Source organism: Scophthalmus maximus, chromosome 11 (genome assembly GCF_022379125.1).
Source record: "Scophthalmus maximus strain ysfricsl-2021 chromosome 11, ASM2237912v1, whole genome shotgun sequence".
Lineage (NCBI taxonomy): Eukaryota > Metazoa > Chordata > Actinopteri > Pleuronectiformes > Scophthalmidae > Scophthalmus > Scophthalmus maximus.
In genome coordinates this window covers 15,923,038-15,937,286 of record NC_061525.1, presented here as the reverse complement: position 1 = coordinate 15,937,286, position 14,249 = coordinate 15,923,038, and the positions used below count along the sequence as shown (strand labels likewise).

Genomic DNA, 14,249 nt, shown 5'->3' with positions numbered 1-14,249 from the left:
GGAGGATTGAAGCTGTATTTGACCTGCAGCACCGCGTGCTAGTCCAGGTCGTCCTGTCTGCGTCCAATCAGCGCACTGGGATGACACAAGGAAAGGGTTGATTGGGAGGGAAGGGAAGAATCTGTGCAGCAGGACAAGAAAAAAAATGAACGATGAAGGATGGCAGAGGTCAGGGAAGAAGGTGCAAGAGCAACAAGAGAGATGCAGGACAAGAGGTAGGTTACAGTGAGAACATACGTATGTTTGTAGAGCGAGGTGCAGGCAGAACGGGACAGTCGTGCGGGAACAGATGTGGGGATGGAGATGAGGGTAAAAGTGAAAGGTAAGAGCCTGGACAAGCAGGTGGCTGAGTCACCATTGGATTTCAAACAGGATGACAGGGAGGCAGATAGGAGACAGGTGCAACACAGGAGGATGCATTGGGGACAAAAGGCTATGAAGGAGTAAAAATCGAGAATAATAGAGACACACACACACACACAAAAAAAGGTAAAAAGATAATGGGAGCCACTGCTGTTTATTCAGCTTTATCCTCTGGTAACCCTCTTCCCCTCTGTTTATTCTCTCTCCCCCCATCTTTAATCCTAAAGTATGGAGTTGTTTCTGTTGGGAAGAGAAGGGAATGAAACAGGAAGTGGTGGCAATGGACATCCTTCACAATTTAGGGATCAAGGGGATTTGGCTACACTGTAAAACAAAATCTATATCTGTACCAGTCAGTTCAGGTCCCACAATTTTAAACACACGTACACAAACACAAATGACATCAAGCTATCTAGCTTTAGTTTTGTTCCAAAATATCCAGGTTACTTCCATGTTGTCGCTCCTCAGAAAAAAACAACTTGATAACTGATTATGAGTAGAACTATGTGTTGTGACAGCTGTTTTCTGATTTGATTCACACACAGAACATGACGCTCACAAGCGGAGAGACATGTTTCCACTAATCTGTGCATATGCATTCACCCGTACACACAGAAATGCATGCTATCAATCTCTGTGCAAGCACACACAGACACACACACACACACACACACACATCAGTGTACATATATGGCCCATGCACGCAAATATTCAGGTGCATACCATATACACACACGTATGCATGCGTGTAAAAAGCACTAATACAGACTAACATGAGTAGCACAAGTGACTTGCCGTTACCGGCGCGTCCTCGCCGTCTCCGACAGACACTATGATCATCCATGTGACTTGGCGGGCTGAGTCCGATGTCACGTCATTTATCCATTCACCCTGTTGTACTCGCCGTTTTCTTGTAAAAGAAAAACACCATCTTTCACTTTTCTCTCTGCTCATAATGGTCTGGATGAAGCAGCTTGAGTACAATTCAGGATTCACAGTTTTGTCCTCTAACCTTTTTACACCTGACTGAATAGAAGCAACACTTGCTGGGATGTAATTGATCTTTCTTTTTTTTTTTTTTTAAATTATAAATTTGGAACAGACATCGGCTTACTATTCAGATTTCTTCTTAATTATTCAACAAAACCCAACAGAACCATCACCTTACCGTGGTGGAGGGGTTTGTGTGTCCCTATGAACCTGAGGGCTGTGTTGTCTGGAGCCTAGTGCTCCTGGTAGGGTTTCCCATGGCAGAGTGGTCTCAGGCGAGGGGCCAGACTAAGTATGGTTCAACAAAGACACCATGGACAGCAGAGGAAGAGGAAAAGGGACCCAGCCCGGAGGAAGCCCGGGGCCCCCGTCTGGAGCTAGGCCCAGGCGGCGGGCTCGTCGGCGAGCGCCTAGTGGCCGGGTTTGCCACGGAGCCCGGCCGGGCACAGCCCGAAAAAGCTACGTGGCACCTACCTCCTCTCCATCCTGTGGGCCCACCACTCATAGGAAGAACCGCTGGTGTCGGGTGCGCTGCCACACGGGTGGCAGTGGAGGTCGGGGACCTCGACGAACCGGACCTGGGCTGCAGAAGCTGGCTCTGGGGACGTGGAACGTCACATCTCTGTGGGGGAAGGAGCCGGAGCTTGTGCGGGAGGTGGAGCGCTACCAGTTGGATCTCGTGGGGCTTACCTCTACGCACAGTTTCGGTTCTGGAACTGTACTCCTGGATAGGGGTTGGACTCTTTTTTTCTCTGGAGTTGCCCAGGGGGAGAGGCGACGGGCGGGTGTGGGGATACTCACAAACCCCCGGCTGAGCGCCGCTGTGTTGGAGTTTACCCCGGTGGACAAAAGGGTCGCCTCCCTACGCCTTCGGGTGGTAGGGGGGAAAACTCTGACTGTTGTTTGTGCATATGCACCAAACAGGAGTTCAGAGTATTCGGCCTTTTTGGAGACCCTGAATGGAGTCCTGCAAAGGACCCCAGTAGGGGACTCCGTTGTTCTGCTGGGAGACTTCAACGCCCACGTGGGCAATGATGGAGACACCTGGAGAGGCGTGATTGGGAAGAACGGCCTCCCTGATCGGAACCCAAGTGGTTGTTTGTTATTAGACTTCTGTGCTAGCCATGGCTTGTCTATAATGAACACCATGTTCGAACATAAGGATGCTCATAAGTGTACATGGTACCAGAGCACCCTAGGCCAAAGGTCGATGATCGATTTTGTGATCGTTTCATCTGATCTGAGGCCGCATGTTTTGGACACTCGGGTGAAGAGAGGGGCGGAGCTGTCAACTGATCATCATCTGGTGGTGAGTTGGATCCGGGGGTGGGGGAAGACTCTGGATAGACCTGGTAAGCCCAAACGTGTAGTGCGGGTGAACTGGGAACGTCTGGAGGAGGCCCCCATCCAGGAGATTTTCAACTCACACCTCCGGCGGAGCTTTTCTGGCATTCCTGTGGAGGTTGGGGGCATTGAACCCGAGTGGGAAATGTTCAAAGCTTCCATTGCTGAAGCTGCGGCGGTGAGCTGTGGTCTCAAGGTCTTAGGTGCCTCAAGGGGCGGTAACCCTCGAACTCCGTGGTGGACACCGGTGGTCAGGGAAGCTGTCCAACTGAAGAAAGAGTCCTTTAGGGATATGTTATCCCAGAGGACTCCGGAAGCAGTTGCAAGGTACCGACGGGCCCGAAGGGCTGCAGCCTCTGCCGTGTCAGAGGCAAAACAGCGGATGTGGGAGAAGTTCGGAGAAGTCATGGAGAAGGACTTTAGGTCGGCACCAAGATGCTTCTGGAAAACCATTCGACATCTCAGGAGGGGGAAACGGGGAACCATCCAAGCTGTGTACAGTAAGGATGGGACACTGTTGACCTCAACTGAGGAGGTAATCGGGCGGTGGAAGGAGCATTTTGAGGAACTCCTGAATCCGACTAACACGCCCTCTATGGTAGAGCCAGAGCTGGAGGCTGATGGAGGATCATCGTCAATTTCCCTGGCGGAGGTCACTGTGGTAGTCAAACAACTTCACAGTGGCAAAGCCCCAGGGGTTGATGAGATCCGCCCAGAAATGTTGAAAGCTTTGGGTGTGGAGGGGCTGTCTTGGTTGACACGTCTCTGCAACATTGCGTGGACGTCGGGTACAGTGCCAAACGAGTGGCAGACCGGGGTGGTGGTTCCCCTGTTCAAAAAGGGGGACCAGAGAGTGTGTGCCAATTACAGGGGTATCACACTTCTCAGCCTCCCGGGTAAAGTCTACTCCAAGGTGCTGGAAAGGAGGGTTCGGCCAATAGTCGAACCTCAGATTGAAGAGGAACAATGTGGATTCCGTCCTGGACGTGGAACAACGGACCAGCTCTTTACCCTTGCAAGGATCCTGGAGGGGGCCTGGGAGTATGCCCATCCAGTCTACATGTGCTTTGTGGATTTGGAGAAGGCGTATGACCGGGTCCCCCGGGAGATACTGTGGGAGGTGCTGAGGGAGTATGGGGTGAGGGGGTCACTTCTTGGGGCCATCCAATCCCTGTATACTCAAAGCAATAGCTGTGTCCGGGTTCTCGGCAGTAAGTCGGATTCGTTCTCGGTGGGGGTTGGTCTCCGCCAGGGGTGCGCTTTGTCACCAATCCTGTTTGTGATATTCATGGACAGGATATCGAGGCGTAGTCGTGGTGGGGTGGGGTTGCAGCTCGGTGGCCTGGGGATCTCATCACTGCTTTTTGCAGATGATGTGGTCCTGATGGCACCATCGGTCTGTGATCTTCAGCACTCACTGGATCAGTTCGCAGCCGAGTGTGGAGCGGTTGGGATGAGAATCAGCACCTCAAAATCTGAGGCCATGGTTCTCAGCAGGAAACCGGTGGATTGTCTACTCTGGGTAGGGAATGAGCCCTTACCTCAAGTAAAGGAGTTTAAGTACCTCGGGGTCTTGTTTGCGAGTGAGGGGACAATGGAGCGTGAGATTGGCCGTAGAATTGGAGCAGCGGGGGCGGTATTGCACTCGCTTTGCCGCACCGTTGTGACAAAAAGGGAGCTGAGCCGGAAGGCAAAGCTCTCGATCTACCGGTCAATCTTTGTTCCTACCCTCACCTATGGTCATGAAGGATGGGTCGTGACCGAAAAAACGAGATCGCGAGTACAAGCGGCCGAAATGGGTTTCCTTAGAAAGGTGGCTGGGGTCTCCCTTAGAGATAGGGTGAGAAGCTCAGTCATCCGTGAGGAGCTCGGAGTAGAGCCGCTGCTCCTTTGCGTAGAAAGGAGCCAGTTAAGGTGGTTCGGGCATCTGGTAAGGATGCCCCCTGGGCGCCTCCCCTTGGAGGTGTTCCAGGCACGTCCAGCTGGGAAGAGACCTCGGGGTAGACCCAGGACTAGGTGGAGAGATTATATCTCCACACTGGCCTGGGAACGCCTCGGGATCCCCCAGTCAGACCTGGTTAATGTGGCCCGGGAAAGGGAAGTTTGGGGCCCCCTACTGAAGCTGCTGCCCCCGCGACCCGACCACGGATAAGCGGTTGAAGATGAGAGATGAGAGATGAGAGAGTATTCAACAAAATCAGCTTTTGAATGAGTCTGATATGTTTCTGTTATCACAGTTTCAAGGCTTCCATTTGTTTTCCTATCTGGAGTGCAACATTTACAGCTTCAGCAAGATTCGGTGATGTCATCATCTAAAACATGTGCTTCTCAGTCAGTACGTATCGGAACCAGGTTGAAATCTATTTTAAGTTGGTTGTTCCTGTGTTATTGTGAACCCTCAGCTGGTGAGGTCGTCTGGCTGTGTGAGGCTACGAACATCCAGCTCAGCTGTTTCAAAGACGAAAAACTCTCTCTCTCTCCCTCTCACACACACACACACACATGCGTTTTGACACCTTTACACTCACTCTCACAGCAGGATCTCTAGATCAGTCTCACATACACACTCTGACAGTGCACTCATCTCACACATTTACTGGGAGGGATTTCTCTCTCTCTCTCTTTCTCACGCACACACACACACACACACACGGTCTCTTACTCTCATGAAACGCGGCTTCTCTCCCTCTCTGGACGCACTCACACTAAGTCAGAGTGTAGGACGGGACACAGGAACTGTATCTCTCTCTTCATAAACAGCTGGCAGTAGGTACATCTCTCTTCCTCTCTGTTTTTATTGTCTTGCTCTTTGTTTCCATTTTTCTTCCATGCTATCATTTTTATCCATTCTGGCCTTTATAGCTGCATTTATTAGGCGTTTTCTTAATAGGGAGTTACCAGCTCAGCTGCAAAGGTGGAACGATTTCATGTGGAAACTTTGAATTTCTTGAACACTTGTTTGTGTTTGGTGTTGCGGACGTGATGCGACCCGCTGCTGCTTTGAGTGCAGCTTCTGTTCACACATGAGGTTCGGTCAAACATCTCTTTCATGTATAATACAATAGGATGTGCATGCATGGGCTCGAAGAGATGACATTTTACCTGCAGTCTAGCATTTGCTCCTGAGATGTTGTTGTAATGAGTGTTTCAGATTGAAAAACAGCAAAAAGATCTCTGCTTTGAGCACTAGCACCATGTTTACCATGGAGACCGTTTTCTTTTCTTTCCCTTTTGGGAGTGAAATCTGTGCTTCTACTTTTACCTCCTATATTATATTTCATAATGAATGAATGGCTGCAATAGTTTGTATGTTGCCTGAAGGTTTGGTACTCCATAATAAATCTCACCCACCATCAGGCTCCTTTACCAGCTTTGTGTGGACGGCAAATATAGCTGTGGTATGCTAATAATTTTTTTAAATTGTTAGTGCCTTCACCTCTTGAACCACAAAGTGAGCCTCAAAATGACTAAATCTGGAACATGAGGGGGATGAATTCATTTCAAAATTACCAGAAAATCGATTGAGAAACCAATTCTTATTTCATGATTGTGAACAGATAATCTTTAGTTTCTGAGTCCCTGGTTAACTTGGGCTCTGAAGATGGACAGTTCTGTTGTAGTGAATTATTGAGAAATTACACATTATGTGAAAACAATCTTTGGTTGGCGACGATGTAAACTTTCTAATCAAGCACAAAAACCTTTTTTTTCCCCGTCTGTGTATATAAAAAGACAAATCACAGACTCAAGATACGGTGAAAGTTAAAAAGCCGTCGCGGGACAAAGAGAGGTCGGGTCCTCATATAACTGTAAGTCCGGTCTGAATGAACAGATCTAAAAGTGACTGTAAGCGTGGATTTTGGGTGTGTGAGTGTGTGCGCGGACACTCATTCAATTCTTAGATGAATATTTTTTTAAAGCAGATTACGACTCACAGCAGATGTTAAAGAAATAAGCAGCTGCAGATTCAAGAAGAATTAAAATCAACGTTATCTTTTAGAAAAACGACTCACGACCTAAACACTTGTGAATTTGGGGAAAGCTGCTCTCTTATCTGAATTATAGCCCGTGACAAGTCCAGTGTACGTTGTGAATGACCTGCCCAGTTACCATAAAGGTAAAGAGTATGAGTGAGAGTATGGCGAAGTTAGAGTTTGTTCACATTGCAACTTTCAGTTGACCACGCAGAGTTTTAGCAGGTATAACAAGAAGAAAAAGAGCTGCCCGTGCTCACTGCCCTTTTGGCCGATGACCTTTTCGGGGCTGTTTCACTCGCAGAGTGACACACAGCTCCGAGGCAGAGACATTTTTAACGAGAAGGGAAACAAGTGCAGCGTCCCCACTGGAAAATGTTTTGTCTTCCGGTTGGATCATAGGTTATTCATGTGAGTCAGTTGCATGTTTTACGCTTACAATCCAGCACAGGAAGAGCAAAATATACTCCTGTCCCTTTCCCTCCCTCGTGTAAAACCATTAGAGGCAGTTTCAATTAAATATACATATTAAGTGGCTGATGTGAGAGCTCTTATAAATTATGCTGCCATATCTTAATGGTTTGAACATTTTAGACTTTTCTTTTTTTTTCACTTCTGAGGAGAGAGGAGCAGAGACACATGTCGGTCTTACTGGATGAGACGGGACAGTTGTGCATGAATAATGATATATAATGGAAATCATCTTCATGCTGTACATCAATAGGATTTAATATACACCTTTTTTTGGAGCATGTGTCTTTCTTTATCCATTATCCTAATCTTTTGTGCCATTACATCTACATTTAAGATGGTAATCAGTATTGTGGGATTCAACCATCCATTTAAAACCAGTCTTTTTTCAAGTGCAAGTTGCTTTACACGTGTTCCTTTCTCATATAGGCTGTTTGTCCAGGTATGTGTCCTTTTGGGACGTTGCGCTGGTTTTGTTGTGAAACCTGGAAAAGCTTCAGCGTCTTTCTAATTTTAAACTCCTGTGCCTTTACACCGGTGGAGGTCCACCATTGCAAAGGCAGATTGAAGCAGCTGGTTTTGCCAAAACAACCATACATTCGAACCACGCATCGGTGGCCTCCACCTCCACAGAGGCAAATGGTGTCAGATGACCTCATGTCGCGCCCCCAGTGATTCCTTGTTGACCCCTCATTCAAAATGGATGACAAGGCTAATGGCTGACATGTTTTATTTAGATTCTTCTAAAGTCCGCAGAAAAACAGTTTCAGTTTAAATTCCTCCGCACCATTGAAGACGTCACAATGACAACCACCGTGAGCACTAACTGAGGTTGAGCATGTAATAATGGGTTTCACTTGTAATATTTAACAAAAAGAAAAGTGACTCCCCTCAGTGTGAAGGGTTTGCTCACTGAGAAGTCACATATATGCAGTGTGGCTGCAGAGCTGGGGTAGATGAGGACACAAGAGAAGCCCGGGAAGCACTCAGGGGTCAAAAAGAACCTGACGCTCGAAGCAGCCCAGAGCCACAGTGGGCTAGACAAAAAAAAAAGTCTATTTACAATCTTGAGGCTTTGACCTCAGCTTCAGTTACACTGACACAGAGTCATAAACATGTGCTCATCCGCATAATGAAAGTTAATTTCCTTTCATATGTTTTGCACGCTCTCTTTCTTTCGAGCTGGGCTCTTCCATGTGTCACTCTCCCTCTAATAAATCTAAAAGTCATTTTACTAGAAATATTAATCACAAATGTGGCCGGAGAGTTGTGAATCTGAATACACATTTGCAGATTCCTTTACACATTCACAAATTCGATGACTCATATCCAGATTATTTCCCAAATCTGAATACCCAGGATGGACTGGATTCAGTTTCTCAGCTCCCATAAATGCCTTAGGTATAATGGAACAAAAATAAAAAAAATATCTGGAAAACTATACTGTCATAACAAAATGAGATTTGTAGGATGCTAAAAAGACAAAATTATTAATAGCCACACAGTACAGTCTGTGTTTGCACGTACATTAGACTATGAGACTACCTTTGTGCTTGTGTTATTGTCCTTTTTCACAGTGTGTCGTCGTGAGCTTGAGTAAAAAGTTGCAGTATATAAAGTTCACACCTGCGCTTCAACCCCACGTGTCTGTAGCTCTGGTGTCACACGTACAGAATAAAGAGCTGATGCTGTAGCAACACGCAACTAAAACCTGAGGTGTTACGTGGGTAAAGGAGAGGGAAATAAATCAAGAAAGGAAACAGATTGTGTGCCTATGTGTGTGTGCTTGTTTCTTCTTCTGTAGACATTCTATTTTCTATTAATTTCAAGAGGTAGCAGCAATATTGGTTGCATCTCTTTCCTGTCTGTCTGTTTGAGTGGGTGCTGGGGAAGCCCCCAGGGACAAACACATCCAGCTGACACAAAAAAGTGCGATCCATTATATTTGCCTCACTTGGTTTTTGTTCATCTCTGCCCTGTCTCTGTCGGTATGTATGCGTGGCATGTGTCGGCCTCAGTTAATCCTTTTGAGAGTTAATCCCTTTGAGATGCTGATTCCTCTCCACTGTACAGTGAAGCCGCCCAGAGACCAGAGACCACAGCTGTGGGGTTCACGTCCTGAACAGAACATTGTTCGCTCATCATTGTATGATACATTTAGGGCAGAATTTTTATCTGATTTTCAGCCCTTTGAAACAAGGAATATCTTAATATATATATATATATATATTTTCAATACACCTTTATCTAAATGTGTCTCTCTTTCTTGTTCTTTCCTCTGTCCCTTCTCCCTCTCTCCTCACAGCATTTCCCAGCTGTGAGCGGGGCCTTCATGGATTCTCCGTACAATGGCAACACGTCCTTGCAGACGTCCACCTCCAACCTCAACGCGGGCTATCGACCCTCGGAAGCGGAGGACGACGGCAAAGTGTCCAGTGACACAATCTGGCTCTGGGTCGCTGTGCTGGCAACTATCGGCAACATAGTGGTGGTGGCTGTGGTGTGTGCCTGTGCCTTCTGACAGGATTTTGCGGGTGGAGCAAAAACACTGGAGGAGCTGATCGGATAATTGGAAACTCTTGTACTTCCTCAGACATGATGTAGAATACTGGAACACCTGAAAACTGACCAAACAACACCACACGGAGTAAGATACACATACATGTATATACGTTATTGTACAATTTATCTAACCAGCAAGAAAGCTACCTGACACATATTTACTATTCGGGATTCCCAAAGTTCAAAGATGACCCTGCTATAGAAGACAGCCCTGTTATAAAACTTTTCATTTTGCGATTTTAACCAGTGAACCTTCTAATCACAAGCTTTACACAGACACAATGAAACACCCTGAAACTGGGAGCTACCTCATATCCTTCAATTAATATCACATAGAAGATCATTCAAGTCCAGTCACTTAGTCACAGCTGTGGATCAGCTTTCAAATATATTAAAACACAGAACACAATCCCCAGGTTTGCCCTCTGCTGTTAAAAAGTAAATGGGTCACAGGGATGTTCATTGAGAGTAATAAGATCATCTTAATGAGCATCGCTCCCAGAGCTAGATACAGAAATGTATTCATTTCGGCTTTCCAGGCCGTGGCGGTAACATGAAAGCGCTGTGCTTTGCCAATGGTCAGTTGGTTATGCAAGCCAAGGCGGTGTTATATAAACCCATTCAGTCCCAATTACACCACAAGCTGAGCAGAGGTCAGCCTCAGAACTACAGGGATTAGTCAGGATCATAGTAAGATCTCTCACAGGGATCAGAGGCCAGAGAGAGATCCACGATTTAGTGGGTTTGAAAGTTACAGCAAGAGGTCTGAGCCCATTGGCAGCCATTGTCCTGAGCACGCTCGATCAAAGTGCTGAACTCCAACCTGTACTTTCTATATTATTCTTTTCTTTTTTCTTACATTTTCAGCACCCAGTGTATGTACAAGACTAATTCTGAACACTGGCCTACAAGAGGAACTGACTCTTGCGTAGCCTTGCTCCCTTTACTTACAGTTGCTATGCCTGCCCAGCTTTGCTTCTTCCATAAAAAGTGCATCTGATTTCAGACAGCGGTCGCCAAATTTCAGGCAGATTGGGTGGAAATTTATTTTATCAGTTACTGTGTGTTTGCAAATTGGCTCAATCGGACATCACAGACTTTGCAATGGCTGATTCGGACATTTGCCTTCACACACACAGCTCCTCTGGGTAATGCTCAGGGTTGCAGTTCATGTCTGTTGATTGTCACATTATTGCACAGGCTCCATCTGGGTGACAAACTGCGGCTCCGCCTCTCTGCCCCTGCTCGATTGTTGGGAGTCGCAACGGTCCCTCAATTTGTCGCAAAGGGGCTTTTATTGCACTAATGGAAATAGTTCAATGAGATTTGGTGACGTAGCACTTGCCAAACATATCCCGCAAAATAATGCAGTGAGATATGCTCCTTGGCATGCTGCTTCAGCATATGGAGAAATCTAAAACCTGACAGTCCTGCTGTGTCTACAGCCACAGTTACTAAGCCATGATTGGACAATTGCTGTTTCATCCAAACACTAGTCACGTCGTGACTACAGCCTCTTTTTTCATTTCCATTACTTGATGCTTCAGCAAATCCGAGTCTCCGTCGTGTCCACAAACATCCACACTAGTAGGTCATTTTGAAACTCCAGTTCATCTGACCCGCATGTCTTGCATTTGAAGAAACCGTGATGCCGTTAAGAAGCCCAGAGGAAACAAGCTCCTTTTAGAAAGGAGCAGGGCCCGCAGAGGTCGAGCAGTGATTTGTTGAAATTTAACAAGCAACGTTCAGACAGAATCATTTCTTTCTGTCAGGGTTACTTAATGCCCGTTATAATGATAAATACATTATTAAAAAGGGCAGTTCCTCTTGCTTCCAGTTCCCTTCAAATCACTCAGGAGAAGCTCGTTGGGAAAAGGCAGGCACTTCTAGGGTGAGAGACGAAACAGGCAGATGACGGAGAATGAGAAAGATGAGGGCAGATCAGGTCAGAGGATGTCAAAAAGCAAACTTCATATAACTGAATTGTATGGCATCAAACCATACACTTGCTGATCAGCCTGTGAACTTTGTTTAGTGATTGGTGAGGGGCAAGAAAATGGACAGTGGATTTCAAGCAACCTGTTGTTACTGAAAACTAACCTGATTAAATCATCAAGAGTGAACCAACACACTTTCATAAAGAGGCAAATTCAACCCAAACCACAACGTTTCTCTAAAACCCATCCACTAGCATTGTTGTGCCTATACTAAACCAAAGCTTAGTCATGTCATCATCATCATAAAACTGTGTTTTGGAAGAGTTTTGGAAGACACAGACACGTGATATGATATTGTCCTGCTGATCAAGGCATCGGATCAAGATTGTCCTTGGTTAATTTGGATGACTTGTTGGAAATATGGTACGTTATCCAGCCAACCAGTACTGTCTGTAAAAAAGGTTATGCCTCTATTAGTACCTATAAATGAAACTAGTCAGTTGGTAGTTGTAGCTCCAAAGGTTCTAAGGACATTCTTCTTGCCTCAGATGACTTGTCCACATAACGCCTCATGTAGTTTAACCCCGTCTAATCAGAATGGATCAAACAGCCGGTGTCTTCCACTGCACATGTATGTGTTTGTACATTGTCATGTGGTCGCACGTTCATCTCACATCTCCCAGTCGAGATCCAGCCCGTGTGAACTGCGTCACTGTCCTGTCAGTCCTCTGCAGTGAGATGAGCTATGATGTGCCGCTCGCTCTCCAAGCACCGAGTCTCCTATCCGGCTTTTCCTTTTCTCTCCCTACTTTGCTGGATGTCCCAGAGGGATATTTGTCCCCGGCGGCTATAAGGGTGGTCAGGGCCGATCATATCACTGTAGTTGACTTTATTAGAAGATGATCTTGCAGGCCAAATAGAACTAACGCCGGCCATCGGAGACAGAAAATGGAGCCCAAACGAGTTGACATCCACAGAAACAAATGAGCAGAAATGAGAGAAAAGAAATTAGTCATCTGAGATAAAGAGTAGAAGAGTGACACATGAAGTGAAAAAATAAAGAATATATGTGTAATGATAATGACACAGGGAGTGCTCATTTTCATTTCTGCCATTTACCCTTTACCCACAAGGAAAAAGACATTGTCTAAGATTGGGACTGAGGAAATGAGTGGGAGGCAGGAGAGAGGAAAGATATGATGTAAGAAGAATGATGTTTGGTAGAAATGATTGTATTAAGGGTTAGTAGTCAGAATAAGTGAGAATGGATGGGTTGGGAAGAAAAATAGGAGGAATTTCAAAGAGAGGAAATGAGAAGAAACGACACAAGTAAATAATTGTATCTACTGAGAACACTGTGTTATAGTTGCAGTGACAATATTTGCATAAAAAAGTTGATTCAACATGCATGATTCATATAAAATGATCTCCTCTCACGCTCCTCGTCATAATGACTCGACATTTGCTTCGGACCTCTAAGCCGATTATTAGTCCTCACTCCTTCATCACCACTGTCAGCGACCACACATCACATGTTCACAACAGTTTCATTCCAGATAGAGCAAGTGTGTGGTCGTTGTTTGGTCACTCGAAGGCTCAAGTGTCCACTGTTCACCGCCAACATCGTCTGACAAATCAGCAGCCAGATTCTGTGGAGGCATGGACCTTCAGAAGCCACCAATTTCGATTTCCACCAGTGTGTGGGATACCAAGTTTCTGGTACTGACTCAATGGACCCACATGAAAAACAAAACAAAACAACAGCATTGAAGCTCTAAGATCTGTTATTTCGTGGAAAGGACAATCTATGCCACCCTCCACCAGAAAGTTACGGGTTTCTTTAAACCCCATCCATCTTGCAGCTGACAAGACCTGCCCGCAAAGTCACACGGAACAGACGGATAAAATCTCTGTCTGGCTCTCAAACACCAAACTCGAATTACCAATCGTGTAACCCCAGCTACTCAACCAATCAACCATAAGGTGAGAATATAGCTGACACCTCACTTAGAGGTGATGTTTGCTTTACCTCCCAAAGTGTAGAGTCGTAAAACATTTTTTGTTTTGTTTTCGGGGGAAGAACATCTGCTGTGTATTTTTCATATTAATATTTATTTTCCCACTTCTCTTGTTAGCAGTATAACTGCAACGTCACCCAGCAAAAGTGATGAGCCAGTCTGTAGCAAACATTAGTCATTGTGGGTTCAAAGTACAATCTATGGGATTGTACTCTCCCTTTAGGGAGTTTTCTTTTTCTTGCTTTAAATGAGACAATCATGCTTGAATTTTGTGGGAGGAAAACAAAAATAAACACAACACATGTAAAAAGCTTCAATTAAATAATAAATTAACAGTATAATGCAGTTTGTGCAATTTGAGAAGCATGAATTGAGACTTTGCATGATTCATCTTTTAAAGTGTAAAAAAGAGAGGTCACGATAATAATTTAAGAACCTTTTTGCTTTGTTTCTTGTTGAATGGGAAAGTATCTTGCAAAACAAAGATATCCCATCAATAGTTTGCGTAGAGTAAGTTCATATCTTCGCTGGATATGAACCCAAGAGGGCAGTATAGCGAGCTAAATGAGCCAGCAAACTGACCTGACAGG

General features: G+C 45.6%; 1 protein-coding gene and 1 long non-coding RNA gene across 5 annotated transcripts in view; one reads left to right on the top strand and one right to left on the bottom strand.

Moving 5' to 3' along the window:
• Positions 1 to 14,249, bottom strand: part of LOC118299133 — a 58,182-nt gene that overhangs the window by 11,557 nt on the left and 32,376 nt on the right. The window contains exon 6 of one of the 2 annotated variants that reach the window (XR_007031685.1): positions 7,859 to 9,766. The exons of the other annotated variant lie outside the window; for it this stretch is intronic. This is a non-coding gene — a long non-coding RNA (uncharacterized LOC118299133). Of the gene's footprint in view, positions 1 to 7,858; positions 9,767 to 14,249 lie in introns of those variants that run through there. 2 annotated transcript variants of the gene reach the window in all.
• Positions 1 to 14,249, top strand: part of LOC118299126 (GTPase IMAP family member 9) — a 29,710-nt gene that overhangs the window by 13,550 nt on the left and 1,911 nt on the right. For 2 of the 3 annotated variants that reach the window (XM_035622588.2, XM_035622586.2), the window contains one exon: positions 9,448 to 13,624. In XM_035622588.2, coding sequence (XP_035478481.2) covers positions 9,448 to 9,663 — 216 coding nt within the window. In that variant the 3' untranslated portion in view covers positions 9,664 to 13,624. The remainder of the gene's footprint in view (positions 1 to 9,447; positions 13,625 to 14,249) is intronic. The other variant, XM_035622587.2, reaches the window with a different exon arrangement.